Source organism: Bombyx mori, chromosome 16 (assembly GCF_030269925.1).
Source record: "Bombyx mori chromosome 16, ASM3026992v2".
In the NCBI taxonomy this organism is placed as follows: domain Eukaryota; kingdom Metazoa; phylum Arthropoda; class Insecta; order Lepidoptera; family Bombycidae; genus Bombyx; species Bombyx mori.
In genome coordinates, this window is record NC_085122.1 from 7,596,061 (window position 1) to 7,613,706 (window position 17,646).

The window sequence follows — 17,646 nt, forward strand, 5'->3', positions numbered from 1 at the left end:
ATGGTAGTGTGTGTAATATTTTTTTTATTGATTTATTAAACTTTTTATGCATAATTAAAAAAAATATATCATTCTGCACTCCTTCTCTATATTCTCTATAAGTGTGGGAAATTTGATACTCCTCTGTCCGCGCAATTTTCCTAAAAAGGGATACAAAGTTTTTGCTTCACGTATTCATATATAGATAATTTTTTTTCTTGAAATAAAAACCAAAGCGTGGATTACACATGATATACATATACTGGTTAGTAATAAAGCTAATTAAGTGAATAAAACGTCATAGACGTTGGCTTACATTTTTAGAAATGTGTTTAACTTAAGATTAATGAATTGACAGTAGTTATCAGAACTCGCAAGCATTGTAACGTATACAATGAATTCAATACCCAAAAATGAAATTTTAGAATTTAATAATGACACGTTTTCGTATCTGAGAAAACATTATAAATACGAACAGCAAGGAGAGATGGACGAAGCAATCAACTTACTGGATGATTGGATTAAAAAACAACGGCACTTCATCAACACAGAATATTATGAGTGGTTTAGATTCATTTCACATATCTCATATTTTAATACTAGTGAAATTTGTTTCTGAATTCTCAGTTTTGTCAGTCTTTTCGCCAGTCCTTTTTGCCTTTTTGCCAGTCGTCATAACACATTTAAAATTATTTTCACGGTTGAATCTAGATTTAAAAATAGTTTTATGTTTAGTTTACTGTCAGATTTACTATTTCATACTTTGATCCCTTTTTCGAAACACTATTATAACGAATTCTGCTTCCGATTGTTATTCAATATTTCAATTCTTTTTTTAACATTTTTATTCTGTTTATAATAAACCCATATTATTTCGTTCTGTTTGTCAATCGATTTTGTTTGTAATTCGATAAATGGGCTTAGGAGAAACTACTACTATTATTATGAACTTCACAAACATTCACTGTTGGACCTCTGAGATCAAAACCTCAGAGGTCATATATTCTACGAGCAATGTGCCTTACACACTGCCACTTCAACCACTCGAATCGATCCGCAAACACATGAAGTCAGTGTCGGAACGTTACTTCGATAAGGCTAGGCGTCAAAATAATCGTCTTATCGTTGCCGCCGTTGACTACTCCTCGAATCCTGATCACGCGAAGCAAGTCACCGTTGTTGCCCTACACACATCCTTACGGATACATCATACCCAATAACTCTTACATTAGATGCCTTCAGCTCTAACACTAGGAGCAGGCTTAGGGATCCCGTTAACCGTACTCATCGAACTCAGCAAAGAGCTACTTGCAACCTAACCCGCCCTCAGCCCGCTGAGCTTCTCGCTGGATTTTCTCAGCGGGTCGCGATTACGATCCGGTAGTAGATTCACTCGCGAAGCAGCTGCTCTTGAGTTGGTGGGTCTTCTTCGGAGGCGCTCGGGCAGTTGTTAGCAAATCCCACCCCTCCTGGCTGAGCCTCTGCTCGACCACCCGTCCTGGTGAAACTGGAAAGGCCTCCGGGCCACCAGTAATACTTTAATCATAAAAAAAAACTTCAACCTCTCAATCCTTCAGGCTATATTGGTTATAATGGTTATTCTTCGAATTTCCTCATTTTTCTGATTTGATCTGAGGTTCGGAGTCTCCCTGCCAGATCAAATGAAGAGTCATTTTTGGATTTAAAGCTATTAAGAATAAATTTTATCAATAAAACAATACAATACCTTTGACATGGGCCGAAAGTATCGTGAAAAGACATTTAATATTGTAATGTATTACATTCATACCCATGTATGAACGTGTCATGGTGTTACCCAAAAAAAATTAGCGTAATGAAGATTATTTTCTACAGCACGGGAGTATTTGGAAAGAACAATAATACTGCTAAAAGGCTCCATAGAACGAGCAAAGAAGCAAATTGAAAGACTCGCTACACTCAAAACTTTACTTCCCCACGCCTTTGGCAGCTATGACGCTAAAAAACACTTTCAAGATTCAAAAGGATTGGTGTAAGTATGATTTTAATTTCAATACTATGTAGTTGCCGATAAAACGTGAATATTAATTGAAAGAAATAAATGGCAGGAACGAAAACGTGTAGTGTGTTCATCAATTAAAATTAACAGGACTGAGAAAAAAGACAAATTATCGCAATAAACAAACGCTATTATTAAATTTGAAATTGCGTATTTTAGTTTAATTTAATTATACCAAAATAAGCAGTGGCCAATTATCAATGCTAATTAATGTAAATGCTACTACCTACGCAGTTACATTAAACAAAAAATATACATAGTAAAGTATAATATCGGACCTAATTTTCTTGTTCAAGTTTTAGATTTTTCTACTAACGTAGCAACGCCCTTTGGTGATGTTCATAATTAGCCTCGAGTATAGTTTTAAAACCACTTTACGACCCACTATATTTTCGCCTAGAGAATTATGTCTTTTTTTTAAATGGGTTAACGAACTCACAGCTCGTCTAAAGCAGAGTTGTTACAACATCTTTCAAAATGGAACGCATTTTTTTACCTATTCTAGTGACCTCGAGGGGTCATACTAGATTCACTGAACGAATAGGTGAGCTTACGGGGCTCTAACCCGAGGACGTTGCTGACACTAGTCCTAGCAAGAGCGGTGCTTCGCAGAATCTACCACCGGATCGGAAACGCGACCTTTGAGAAGATCCGGCGAGAAACTCAGTGGGATGTGTCTGAGGGTAGAACGCATGGCATTTTCCCTTATAAATAGGCGGAACAATAGTACCATACTTGTGCGAGCTTACAAGCTTAGTCATCTACAATCATGCAGAACACGTTGACGTTGACGTGAAAACGTGCAGTGTTTTATTAGGCAGCCACACAACGCAGCCGAAATTTTGTGTTGATCTGTAAAAAAGTACTCACCAAAAACTGGCGTGCATCTTAATCTGTTTCCTAATAACTAATAATAACTGGGAACAAATCACGCACGGTCATCTGGCCCTTCCCTGTATTCCCTGTATTATGGTCAACTAACCCGAACTAGGGCTTCAGGAGCCCAGAGGAACTAAATCGCCTTTGAAATTCTACTGTGGATGGACGCAGGAACCCACCACTAGCAATTTACCCAAGAAAACCTTTACGTATGTATTCCGTAAAGGTCACGTTATGGGTACCAGAGACTGACATAAATATATACGTTTAAATGTATACATAAAATATAGACAATAAACGCCTAGAAAACGAGTAAGCAAACCTGATCATTACCCGATGTTTGCTCGATGTGGGAATAGAGACCAGGACACTCGGCTTAACAGTTAGGGGCATTGCCGAGTCAGTCATTTTATTCTGAACATTTTAATAAATATAATTTTCATAATAGTATATTTCGTTACTTGGATACCAAAACATGCCTCAGTTGTTCAAGATTGATTTTCAGTTATAATTACAGAGTTCAAGCATTACTCCCGAAACTTACAGAAGATCATTACCGAATTTTCGCACTAAAATTCCTTCGTAGTGGAATAACCTCAAAAACATTCTCGGACTGCTACAGAAATGGAGTTTTGGTAAGGAAAAACTATAAAAAACTATGATTTTAATGTAGAATTTGTAATCCTTGACCATATTTTACATACTATACATTGTTGGATTCTCTAAGTTGGAAATTATTTTTCAGATTTGTGAGTACATTAAAGCACACGATTATTGCAATGGATTTGTTGGAATTCTTGATTATAGAGATATCAGTATGTCAGAAATTATATCAGCTATCGATTTGTTCGAAATCAGTGAAATATCTCCAATTATTACCGTAAGTTTAGATCAGACATTTACTTACATCCTTACATTTTATGAAATTGGCCTTTTGTATGGGAGGAATATAAAGTCAATTTTTTTTTGTAAAATATATTTATTTAATCAAAGTTTTTTTTTTTTTTTTTTTTTTTTTTTTTTTTTTTTTTTTTTTTTTTTTTTTTTTTTTTTTTTATGATTGAAAGTTTACTGGTGGCCCGAAGGCCTTTCCAGTTTCACCAGGACAGGTGGGCGAGCAAAGGCTCAGCCAAGAGGGGTGGGATTTGCTAACAACTGCCCGAGCGCCTCCGAAGGAGACCTAACAACTCAAGAGCAATTGTTTCGCGAATGAATCTACTACCGGATCGGAATCGCGACCCGCTGAGAAGATCCGGCGAGAAACTCAGCGGGCTGATGCATGGGTTAGGTTGCACGTCGACCTCTTTGTCGAGTTCGACGAGTACGGTTACCGGGGTCCCTAAGCCTGCCCCTAGTATTAGAGCTGAAGGCATCTAATGCAAAGGTTATTGGATCTGATGGATCCGTAAGGACGTGTCTAGGGCGTCGACGGTGACTGGCTCCTGCATGATCAGGATTCGGGGAGTAGTCAGCGGCGGCAACGATAAGGCGATTATCATGACGCATAGCCTTATCGAAGTATCGTTCCGACGCTGACTTCATATATTTCCGAATTGATTCGAGGCCCAGGTCGTCGTGTAGGTCAACGTTCCTCACGAACCACGGAGCCCCGACAGCTAACCTGCAAAAGCGGGATTGTAGGGATTGGAGGGTGTCTATGTGTGTGCGGGCCGCGTGAGCGAACACCACACTCGCGTAAGTCATGACGGGCCTTATGCAAGTTTTGTAAAGTGTCACCTTGTTCCGAAGGGACATTTTACTCCGCTTACAGATCATGGGGTAGAGTCTACCGAGAATAAACGCGGCACGGTCACGGACTGATTTTATATGCGGGCGGAATGTCATCGATGCATCCAGGGTAACGCCCAGGTACTTGACCTTCCTGGCCCAGGGTATGGGTTGTCTAAAGAGAGTAATCGGGGGTGTGAGATTCCTCCTCCTAATCCGGGAGGAAATCCGTGTGGAGCTTCCCCTCTGAAATAGCACCGCAGTACTTTTCGCTGGGTTGATGTCTATGCGCCATTTTCGGAACCACTGTCCTAGGGCTAGGGCTGCGCTCTGAAGCTTCTTCGCGATTAGGGACTTATTTCTACTAGAATAGTAAACAGTCGTGTCGTCGGCGAATAAAGCTAAATGGGTCGGCGGCGACCGGGGAATATCGTTGACGAATAAGCTAAATAGGAGGGGTGAGAGGACAGAGCCTTGCGGGACTCCAGCTGTGAGAGGTCGTGGGGAGGAGCGGGTTCCCTCGACTCGATATCGAAAAGAGCGGTTCGACAAGAAGTCCCGTATGATGAGCACGAGACTATCCGGCACGCCCATGTTGAATAGTTTGAAAATCAAACCATTGTGCCAGACTTTGTCGAACGCTTTTGCGACGTCGAAGAAGAGAGCTCCCGTGTATAACGGTTTTGGTCGATTAAGCCCCACAAGAATGTGCTCCGTGAGGCGGTGCACCTGTTGAACGCATGAGTGATTTGTACGGAATCCGAATTGTTCATCGATAAGAATGCCCTTGGATGAGACGAAGTCTCTGAGGCGTTTGTAGAGCAGACGCTCATACAGTTTGCCTAGAGACATGAGGAGGCTAATCGGGCGGTAGCTCGTCGGATGATTTTTTGGTTTACCGGGTTTATGTATGCCGATAACGTCCGCTTCATTCCACACCGCGGGAAAGATACAGTTCGCCATAGCGGCATTGAAAATAGATGCCAACATCACGATGAGTTGGACGGGTAGAAGTTTAATAACGCGGTTGGATATACCGTCGGAACCGGGAGCCTTGCGAGGACGTAGGTCTTTGATCAAGTCTTTAACTTCCATCGGAGTGACGGGTGGTAACGCATCAGAGGGTGGCAAGGAGGCTCTGCGTTCTACCTCACTGTCTACTAATTCTACATGAACAGGGTCCACGGATTGAGTGCTGGGCGTGCACTGGGTTTGCAATGTATCGGCCAGCAGCTCTGCTTTTTCGTCATCATCGAACGCCGCGAGTCGGCCTGAGGGGCCTACGAGGGGGGGCATAGTTACTACCGTATCCGATTTGAGAGTACGAGCTAAGCGGTAGTAAGACCTTTGAGAGGGCGCGAGTCCTTCTAAGAAATCAGACCATCTGGCATCTCGGACTTCGGTGATGCGAGACTTTACGTCGCGTTGTAGGGCACGCATTCGAATACGATTTTCCGCGGTAGGATACCTATCGTACGCACGGATCGAGGCGTTCTTAGCTCTAAGGAGTTCCCTAATATCGTCGGGCAATTTGAAGCGGTGAAGGAAGTCCTCCGCTACAACTTGCTTCGATGACCTATCTAATGTCGAGGTGATGTGTGACGTTACGATGTCTATGGCTTCAGCGGTATCCTGAGGAGACGGGATAGAGTCCGGACTAAACGGAAGCGATGGTGGATCAGATTCAGCCAGGCTGATGCCCAGCGTGTGCCAATCCACCACAGTCCTCGTGACGGGAACGGAATCGGGAGCGCGACCGAGCTTCATAACGACGGGACGGTGGTCTGAATCTAACTCTGAAACTACTTCGATCGAGTGTAAGCGCAGAGTTACGTTTTTTAATAACGCTATGTCGAGTATATCCGGGCGATGCGCGATATTTAGCGGGTAGTGAGTCGGGGTTAGCGGAGCGACGATATCGAAGGCGAGATCATCGACTAACGCGTCAAGCCGCCTGCCATTCGGGGTTGTGGTGTGTGAGTTCCACCTGATGTGTTTACAATTTAGGTCGCCCGCCAGAATGACAGAGCTCCCCATACCGAGCAGCGCCTCGATATCACTGCTTAGAACGATCTTATCCGGTGGAAGATAAACGGACGCGATAACGATCGGCGCGTGTCCCGTCAGTGAGATTCGGCACACTGATGCTTCGATATTAGCGAGCGCGGGAGGATCGAGCGGGACGCAATGCAGGGCTCTTCTATAGTAAATGACGGTACCACCACCACGGGCAGAGAGCCTGTCGTTCCTGACCATGTTATAGTTCGCGATTTTAGGGTCACGGCGCGCGGGCTTAAGTAGGGTCTCCTGCACTAAAAAGATATCAATTTGGTGGTCACGCAAAAAGTCAGAAACCTGATCACGTTGATTTGCGAGACCGTAAGCGTTAAAAAATCCTATCGTTACGGATAGGGGCTTTATTCTACTTATATACGCCATTGATTACCGGCGGAGTGAGGGGAGGACGTACGTATTTAATGACGCGTATACGTCGGCGTATTCCTGCACAACGGCGATAAAGTGTTGTGCAGTGGAGGCAGCGCGAATGGCGTCGCCCAAAGCGTTAACGCGCTCAAAGTTGATCGACTGAAAGAAGTCGATCGCTAAAGCGAGATTGTCGGACGCGGTCGAAGGGCAAGTCGCGGGAGAGGGACGAGTCGCGGGGGCGGGACGAATCGCGGAGGAGGGAGTTGTAGCCGTGTTCGTGTACGGCAGCGGTTTTGCCCAGGCCGAGACACTGGGCACCGCCGCCGGAACGAACGCTGGCTTAGCCTGCGACGCAGAGGGTGCCGAGGCTTTGATGTCTGGGCCGGAAGCTCGGAGGCGGTTTTGGCGGGCGACGCGGCGATTTATTTTAGGGGCTCGGGGGCAACCACGGTAATTCGCGGGGTGACCCTGTGTTCGACACAGGACGCAGCTAGGCGGTTCCGTCGCGGTTTTTTGGTCGCGAGCGCAGAGGGCCGTGGCGTGATCGCCCAAACACTTAACACATCGGGGGCGCGCGTGACAGTTACGGGAAGAGTGCCCGTACAATTGACAGTTATGGCACTGGCTAGGAGTGCCTTTTTTATGGGGGGCTTCGACAGCGATACCAGAGAGCCTACAGACGGTCTGTGTGTTAAAGATTTTCTTACCCTCGGGGGTAGGCTGGAGAGCGACTAGAACCATATTATATGGCTCCCTACCGCGACCGGTGTGCATACGGTGCACAGAATTCACTGGTAGGCCTTGTTCTAACAGGTCGGCTTTTACGAGCTCTACATCTAACTCTTTAGGGATTCCGCGTATTACAACGCGGAGTTCGCGCTCCTCCTGGAGCGTATACGTATGGAAACTTATACGCTCCTTACGGAGGTAAGAAGAGAGGGCCCTATGGTCGTCGGGTGTTTGAACCTTAATTTGAATGCCGTTCGCGAGGTTACGGGCATTCGTGAAATTTATATTTTTGGCCTTAAGGGCCAGGCAAACTCGATCCCAAGCTGCCTTCTCCTGAAGGATAACCGGGGGAGGGGTCTGGGTTTTATTTTGTGCCACCGGACGCGGCGACGGAGTGGCACGGGCTGGGGGCGCAACGGGAGTCTGAGGGCGGGGGCGCGACGCGTTCACGGCTTTGCTAATTTTAGCGGCCGCGGGAGCTCGAGACTCCGCGGCACGCTTCTTACCCTTCTGTACCAAGGTGAATCCATCCGTCGATGAGGCGGGGGCGAGGTCGACCTCCATGTCCGAGTCAGAGTCGGAGCACGAGGAGGCGGGTGCAGGCGACCTACGAGCAAGTGTAGGTGTTTTAGAGGGCGCGACGGAGGCCGCGGATGATCGCTCAGCTGAAACGATGGTCACGGCGGACGACGCAGCAGCTTTTCTCGCCAGTATAGGCGACACGGGAGCGGCAGGCACGACAGAGGCTGCGGTGCTCAATGCAGAAGCTCTGCACGCAGGTACAGGCGACGCAGGAGCAGCGAGCGCGGCGGAGTCCTCGAGAGGGCTCGCAGTGTGATTGGCCTTGAAGGCCAAAAACTCCGAGGCGAGCTGTGGGTGGCGAAGTCGGAGGAATTCCGCGAATACAGCGTCCATGATCGCTGAGTACCCAGGTGGGGCGGCCCCGGGTCTTGAAAACACTCGCCTTGCGGCGAGGCCCCAACTTCTCGGACCTGAGCGGTTCTATTGAACACAGGTGGCAATGCGGCGCGATTACTACAGGACAAAGAGAAAGCACAACAAAACAGAAATTACGAAAAGAAACAAAACAAATAAATACTTGCAGGAAACCACTTTGTCGGCAGATGTACCACGAACACAGAAACAACAAAAGGAAACAAAACAAATAAAAACTTCCAGAAAGAGCACTTAGTCGGCAGATGTACCACAAACACAGGCCGCGCGAACAATGGCCGGGCTAACAAAAGCCGGGCGAACAAAGACCGGGCGATCGAGTGGACGATGAGCACGTCCGCACGTGACGGGTGCCTCTATCGGAATGATGTTTAATCAAAGTATGCACCGTTGTTATCTATGCACTTTTGCCATCTCATAGGTAGTTCATTGATACCTTTACTAAGAAAACCATGGGGCGAGAATCAATAAACTCTTTGAAGGCGGTTTGGACTACCGCATTGGAGTTGATTTTTTTTCCTTGTAAGAAGTTGTCAAAATTCCGGAAAAAATGGTAATCTGCTGAAACAAGGTCTGGGGAGTACAGTGGATGTCGTAGACATTCCAACTGTAACTTAGTGGGTGTTTGTGGTGCGGTGTGTGGTCATGCGTTGACGTAAAGCAGCAGTGGCCAGCGATTGACCAATCTGGGTTGTTTAGCAGCTAGTTCTTCCTTCATGGTTTGCAGTTGCCGACAATAGATATCTGCCGTAATCGTTTGGTCAGATTTTAGAAAGCTGTAGTGAACGACACCGGTGCTAGTCCACCAAACACTCACAAGTAACTTTTTCTGAGTAAATTTTCGTTTAAGGCAGGATTTCCAGCTGGTTTTCCAGGGTTCAGCCTTTGTGACGAGCACTTCCGATTATCGTACAGTATCCACTTTTCATCACAAGTAATGATTCGATTTAAAATCCCTTCATTATTGTGTCGGTTGAACAAAGTAGCACAGCAGTTGACGCGGGTTTTAAGTTCGATTCACTCAATTCATGAGGTGAGGAGGTTTTCTGACGTGAATACGTCTTTAAAATTGCTTCCATAGGGACGCAATTCAAAGAAACGAATGATAACAAATTCGCGGGAGTTTCGTATTGTAGCTATATATCTATCACCCCCACTCAAATTTCAATTATACCACTCGATAACTAAAATAAAATTTATTACGATCAGTAAGGACTGTAACACATCGCGCGCAGGAGAGGGGCAGCCCGCCATTTTGAAGGCCATTTTGCTGTGTATCGAGATTTCCATTTAGTATAACTTTCGACTCGGTGAAGCTACGACGTTCATTTAAGTTTTAATCGTCAGCTCTCGTCAAAATCTATCATATTAGTAACACTGTGCTAAAATAATATAAAAAAAGACGTGTGGCACTCGGAGACTGCCGCGGTAAAGCTATTGCATAGAATTTTTTATCAACTTATGCAATTATAAATCGACAATAATAATTTAATATTAAAACAACAATAAAATAAGATCCGGCGAGAAACTCAGTGGGCTAACTTTCAATGAATCTGCTACATTGTGAGTATTCCATTTTGACCGCGCACTCACTAGAGAGCGCTACATGGGATAGAGATACGCCTTTGGATGCTAGTTCTAACTCTCATTCGCCCAGAATCAACGATTTAGCTAGTTTATTTTTAATGCCACTCCAATCACTGAATGAGTAGTAGGAGTAGTAATAAAATTCTTCGACTAAGCAATAGAAAATGGCACGCCCAACGCATTGTAATGTGATATAATTTTCTATTTAACAATTCCGTTTGTCGCTGATAGATGGCGCTTGACGCAAAAGCTGAATCGCTCTATTGTTGTGTTACCCACGAAATTATATCACATATTTTGATAGTACATAAATCGGTGTTTAGACTTCTTACTTTAAACACTACACAAGCGCAACGTATGAATGTGCTGAACGCGAGCTACATAGTAGGTGTAGTGAGGGGTGGAAGATTTTTTTCGTTACAGAATTTCACGATTCCGCTCTCAAGCCGCGCTCAAGGCCCGCGATAAAATCTATGCAATAGCTGAAAAATATATAATGTCCGCCTATACGCGTCGGAAAGCCAATTCAAAATACAGAAATCGTATACGGTTGGAAAGGGCATTTCAACAGCTATCGAATTGTACTAATAAAACATCATATGATCGAGTCAAGCAGTGCCGACAACGTAAAACAATGAATGCGGACGATAGGACTTCTTAGTTCTTATGATTATGACATACATAAATAATAATATTTTATTTGCTTCAAGTGGATTAATATAGTTTTATCACTTACCCCGAAGCCTGCAGCTATCTCTGAAGTGCTTTTTGGTGGATCCGCTTCCACAATAGCCTTTAATTCCTCATTTTCCCTTTGATCTCTGACCGTCCACGGGGTTGGTTCGGGAAAGGTCGAAATTTCCAGAACGAAAACGTTGAAACCAAAAACGTACCGCGCTTTCTTTTGCGACACCAGCGCCGTACACATCATTAATCCTTCGAGCTGTTTCTGCAGCACTGGTGCCACGGTACAACTCTTAGTCGTAAATATACCGATATTTCATGTTTTCCATTGTGCGGTAATAAGCGACGCCAAAGAATAAAATAATGAGGAAAAAACAAATGAATGACTGTTTTCAAAATTCATATGTACCAGCTAAATAAATTTATAAATTTGAATTTGGAATCCTTAACCAAAGAGGAGATATTTCAGATCAAAGTGGTCAGTGCGACAAAACGCAAATTTCATATGTAAGGACCTAATCAATTTAAATCAATATTTCAATAATAATAATATTATAATAAAACTACGTTGTTTTGGACTTAAATAAAAATCCATCAAACTAGCCGTAGCATTCAGTATTGTAAAATCCAGTAGTGTATTGAAAAATATATAAATATTATGTGACTCACTCGGAAGGAAAGTTTGATACGATAGACTGCGTACAAAAAAATGTAACCTAAAAAAAGTTATGAATTAAAAATTATGAAAATAATAAAAATGCAAATAAAACAATGTTATATAAAATGCGCCTATATATTAAAGCAGGCGTATTAATTTATTAAAACTTGTAACCTGGAGAGAAAGTACATAGCACGTTTTTTGCTGAAATCAGAAAATTGAATCGAACTTTCGCTTAGGAGGTAATCAAGCTCCATATTGTTTAAGCAGATTAAAACGTATGAAGATATTATTACAATCACACATAAATTCTGAATAAAATTAATTAGAGAAATCACCTTAATCAATTTAATAAGTCCTGAACTGTTTAATATCTCATGCCATGTCTGGGTAGGACCAAATCATTTCTTCATCATTTAATTACAGGAGGGCTATTCAATGAGAATTAAAGGTATTCATCTGATAACGACATCTAAATTGGTCGAAATCATAATTGGAATATTTAGAAAAGCATTGGGAACCAAAGTCGGAAATAGGATCCATGTGCACGCTGATTTGGAGTCTTTGCACAAACATGTATCAAAGGACGTTCTGCCTGTCGAATTAGGTGGCTCGGAAGGATCTTTGGTTAAATTGCATGGTGAGTTTATTGAATAGAGATGTATTGTATAATTCGTTTTGGACATTTCTGGGAAATCCGATCAATATATTTGACAAAATCGAGGATTTAAGTACATTAAATACACACCCATGTAGACAATGGTAATTATAAGAGAACATTAAACATTCGGTCTGAGTATTGAGGAAGTAGTGCTTTTTTAAATATTTTGGTTATGAAATTGAGTTCTCCTCTCCTCCCCACTTATTTCTATACTTTTACTTGTACTCAAGACAAGAGTGACAACCATGAACGTTTTCAATTATGGTATGATTTGAATCTTTTTGTGACAGCGAAATGAAATGTCAAAAAGACAGAGATAGTAGTTCCATTTTCCAACAGGAAAGGTGACGGTGTCACACCATACAGGCTATTCTTTGTGTTATTTATTATTATAATAATATAATCTCATATTTTGTAAAATTAATAAATGATGTAGAGTGAAAAATACTATGAACGAAATGATCTGAAGTAGATTTATTTGAGACTGTAGTCAATAGGAATGAAACGAGATGAGAGCGGATGAAATAATGTCTCAATAAAATGGTGATTATTTGCAGAGAATTTAGTGGAATTTTTGGAAGAACCCTACCAGCTACGTCCAGTACCTTTTTTCATTTTCTCACATTACTGCACTAACACAGATGCCAAACAGTTAATAATGTACAGTTATTACACGTTAAAACTCGAAGATACACTAAATTAACAAAATTAAAAAAAAAACACAATTTTGCTCATCGCGTTCCCCCCAAAACTCCTTATATCTTTCAAATAAAATAGCAATTATTAATTTTAAACCTGAACACGAGAAAAAAATGTCATTGAGAATATAACGTTATCTTCTTTCAACACCAGCACTCTAAGTCAATTATGAAAACTTTGACTATTGTGGAAATATAATGACTTTTTTTAATAAGCATTGGATTAACATTCTTTTTCCCAATATATTTTCGTATAAGATTATTACGATTTTTTTAATATTGAATGCATCAAAGAAGAAATGTTCGTATTTTGTTCATATATTATTATGATTACATAAAGAACGTCATCCTAATGTATTGACGTATTCTCGTTTAAATGGACTTGCGTGAAGTAATCAATCACGCTGTTTCTTATTTCAAATCGATTACTATTATACATGCGTATGTATGTCCTGTTTGGCTCATGTAAAAAATCGGTGACCCAAGTAAGAGCTATATACAAAAATACTCGATTAAAGAAACTATTTACTACTAAGGAAGACTGTCAGGATATTCTCAGTAAAACAAAAGCTTGAATAATTTAACTTTTAATTATAATTTTTACAATTTGAACGTTCATTGGTTTTTTCGAAGCTCAAATATATAAGCCTAAAAATTTCTGAATTTGAATATTGAATAGGCGATTGCAATAATATTATTAAATGTTTTTTTTTTCCAGATCAAAGGATTGAAGTATTCACATCCAAAGAAAACTTGGAATATTTCGAAAGAGTTTCTAAATTTGGCACAGAGGAGAAGTACCGACCGAAGGGACAGTTTAGCGAGCTGCACATGGGAATGACAGGGTCATTCAGAAATTTACGCGTCGACTGATTTAATATAACAAAACATCAAAGTTTTTAATTCGCAAGTAAATTACGTAAAATACTGATGGAATTCGCTGTTTTAACATTAAACGTATTTGGTTTCGGGACAGTGTTTTTTACTATTCTTTTTTGTTGGCGGCCGAGAGTCAAGGCCTTTTTTTTTCGTACCTAAGCTTTGAGAGGCTATATCAGGGGAACCTTAACTAGTAGGTGAGCTCACGGGGCTCAAACCTGACGAAGTTGCTAACACGCACCCTAGCAAGAGCCGTGCTTCGCAGTATCTACCACCGGATCGGAAACGCGACCCACTGAGAAGATCCGGCGAGAAACTCAGTGGGCTGTGTTAATTTACACATCGATCCCTTCATCGTAAGCGACGGGTTCGACGAGAACGGTGACCGGTGCTTGAGGTACCTAAAAGCACCGTTAGTGGATCGGAGGACATCCGAAATGACTTGTTTGGGGCGACTTCGACTGCTTTCCATTCTTTCCGCAGGATCGGGAATGTAGTTACCGGCGGCCACGATGAGAGGGTTCTCGTGTCCGAGTCATGGCATGTAAAGGTATTCTTCAATAATGATTTCCCGTATCTGTCAACATGACATGCCAAAGTGTTAATTTAGGGGTGACGGGAACAGCTGTACTGTTGTCAGAATAATACAGTAAATCAACGATTCCTTATTTGCAAGTCAAAGCATGATATTGGTTAAATCAATTTTTCCAGAAAAAATAAAATATTTTTTATTACCCGCCGGCCGGCTACCAAACCGTTGGTCGGATCAGATAACTGCGCTCACTGGACTCTCTGTTACGAACGCCCTGAGAGAAGCCGAAAACCGAAGCAAATGGAAGCTGAGGGTACAAGGAGCCACGAAGGGCTTTCAAGGACACGGACTTCAGCAATGAAGTATTCGACCAAGAAGAAGAAGAAGAAGATACGACAGAATTTAGTTGAAAAATTGTCCATATAACACTGATACGGCTTCCTTGCTTCGTGTTAAGCGAATAATTTATGAAGTCTAGAAAAGAGAAGGACAATGAATTAAATTTATTAGATAGGATGTTTCACTTTGAAATAACACAAAGAAAGTATCTACTTTGAACATTACGGATAGGAATTTTAATAGAAAAATAGTCAATTTGAATTGAGAACTAATCCCGCTGTTTGTAGAGACCAACTTTTACTGTGAGGTGAAAGTTCGATAAATCTAGAACAACCCTTCGAGGCTACTAGAGTAGGTAGGAAAAAAATGAGGCCATAACCTGGGCTAGGGAAGTCAAGTATCTGGGAATCATCTTGAATGCACCTATGATGATTCGCCCAAACACAAAGTCCATCCGCGGCTGCAAGGCATATATTTTTATCCTCAGCAGACATCATCCCATGACTTACGTGCAGAGTAAAATGTCTCTTCGCAAAAAGGCGATACTTTACAAACTTTTATGCGACCTATAATGCCATACACAAGTGTGGTGTTCACTCAGTGGTCCGTACCCACATAGGTACCCATAAATCCTTTCAATCCCATTTTAGTATATTAGCCGTCAGAACACTGGTTCATGAGGAACGTCGATCTTCACAGCGATCTGGGCCTCGAATCGACTCGCAAACACCTAAAATTAGCATCGAAACGGTACTTCGATAAGGTAATGCGTCATAATAATAGCCTCATCGTTGCCACCGCTGACTAATCCCTGACTTCGAAACATGCAAGAGACGGTCATTGTCCACGCCCTAGACACGTCTTTACGGGTTGATAGGTACGATCCACTAATACTGTCATTAGACGCCTGTAGCTCTAGCCCTAGGAGCAGGGCTAGGGAGCTAAGCTTAGGGAGCCTAACTGTACTCGTCGAACTCGGCAAAGAGTGTAATGTGAAACCTAGCCCGTACATAAGTCCGCTGAGTTTCTCGCCTGATCTTCTCAGCGGGTCGCGATTCCGATCCGGCAGTAGATGTATTCGCGAAGGAACTGCCCTTGAACTGTTAGCGAATTCCACCCCTCCTGGCCGAGCTCGTTCTCACCCAACAATCCTGGTAAAACTGGAAACGCCTCCGGGCCACAATCACTGGTGGTAGCACCTTTTGTGAGTCCGCACAGGTAGGTACTATCACCCCGCCTATTTCTGCCGTGAAGAAGTTCGGTTTAAAGAATGGGGCGGCCTTTGTAACTATACTGAAACCTTAGAACGCATATTTCAAGTTGGTTAGCGGTATTTGTTGTAGATGTCTATGGGTTCCGGTAACCGCTTAACACCAGGTGGGCTGGGAGCTAATCCAACCATCTAAGCAATAAAAAAAAATCACCCACGAGATCGGCTTAAGCGATCAGTCAAAATATCTAGTCAAAATATGTAGTCACCAATAAATTATTTTATTAGCTAAGACCTGATCATAAGCGAATACTAGTGCTCACCTCTAGACATAAAATTCATTTCTCCATAGCATCGGTACAATCCCCACTCACCTAAAACCGGAATGCAATATCGCTTTCCTTTCGATTGCGTAAATGGATCACCATTTACGCAAATGGATCACCATTTACGCAAATGGATCACCATTTACGCAATTAGTTTTAAAAATTAAAACTAACTTCTTAATTATTATTTTAAATTATCTTGAGCTCCTTTAAAATAGAAATCTCAATTGTATCGTATAGCAGTTCTCTCATCCATCAAACCGGTACATTTGATTGCTTCAATGAAGAAAAAAAAATGTTTTTGTTGGAACATGTTTATTAATTAACTCTTCCGTAATTAAATATTTGAATCAGCCAAAAATACTTCTTGTTATGTATAACATCACACAACAGACTCCATGCCCGCCATTAAAATCTTTGGCCGGCCCATACCGTGAACCTCCAAGGCTAAGTACCTAGGCCTCACTCTCGACAGAGGGCTGACATTCGGGCTCCACATTAAGTTCTTACTCCGTCGACTCTACCCCATGCAAGCGAAGTAAATTGACCCTTCATAACAAGGTGACACTTTACAAAACTTAGATATGTTCTGTCATGCAAGTGTAGTGTGTGTAGGCCACTCACGCGTCCCATATACACATTAACTCTCTCTAGGTCATTCCGTTTCTGCAGGATAGCCGCTAGAGCACCGTTGTATGTGAGGAATTGTAGATCTTCACGATGACCTAAATCCAGTACGGATACGTAAAGAAGCGTCAGAACGCTACTTCAGCAAGGCGGCGCGACACGAAACCTTCTTATCGTGGCCGCCGCTAATTACTTATCCCACCGCGATATATGTCTTGTCGGATCCCCGGGATTCACTCTCGGTGCTTTTAAGACCCTCAAGCACCGGTCACTGACCTCGTGAATATCGTCGATTATGACGAAGAGTTCTACGAGTGCACTGACCCATAGACACAGCTCACTGACTTACCGTATTCTGGCGTAGTTGGGATTGCCTCTTAGGCTACCGGCGAATAGGTAGGGAAAAATTGGTTTTAACATGTTTGTATTTCTAAGAATGATATGCTTCGTTTAATTGAAAGAGTACACACGCTAGGAATTTTTCCTTATTTTTAAAAAAATAGTATTGTATATATATTTTGCTGGAAAACATAAATAAATAAAATAAAATAGCTAAGTAAATAAACAGATATGGATTGATGAACATACGATTACTGTCTTACTTCGAATATGTGTTTATAAAATATACTTGGATATTAATATAATATACCATTTCTGTCTTAACAATAGACTATTATCTAAGCAAAAAAGAATAATAAATGATAATTACAT

The 17,646-nt window shown here is 42.1% G+C and overlaps 1 protein-coding gene across 1 annotated transcript; it reads left to right on the plus strand.

Moving 5' to 3' along the window:
* The first annotated feature begins 1,839 nt into the window (after positions 1-1,839).
* On the plus strand, positions 1,840-13,995 carry LOC105842706 (alpha-tocopherol transfer protein). Its single transcript, XM_038016535.2, has 5 exons — positions 1,840-1,990; positions 3,414-3,531; positions 3,642-3,776; positions 12,090-12,303; positions 13,741-13,995. The coding sequence occupies exons 3-5, from the start codon at positions 3,714-3,716 to the stop codon at positions 13,893-13,895; spliced, it is 432 nt and encodes a 143-aa protein (XP_037872463.1). The 5' UTR covers positions 1,840-1,990; positions 3,414-3,531; positions 3,642-3,713; the 3' UTR covers positions 13,896-13,995.
* Positions 13,996-17,646: the final 3,651 nt, after the last annotated feature.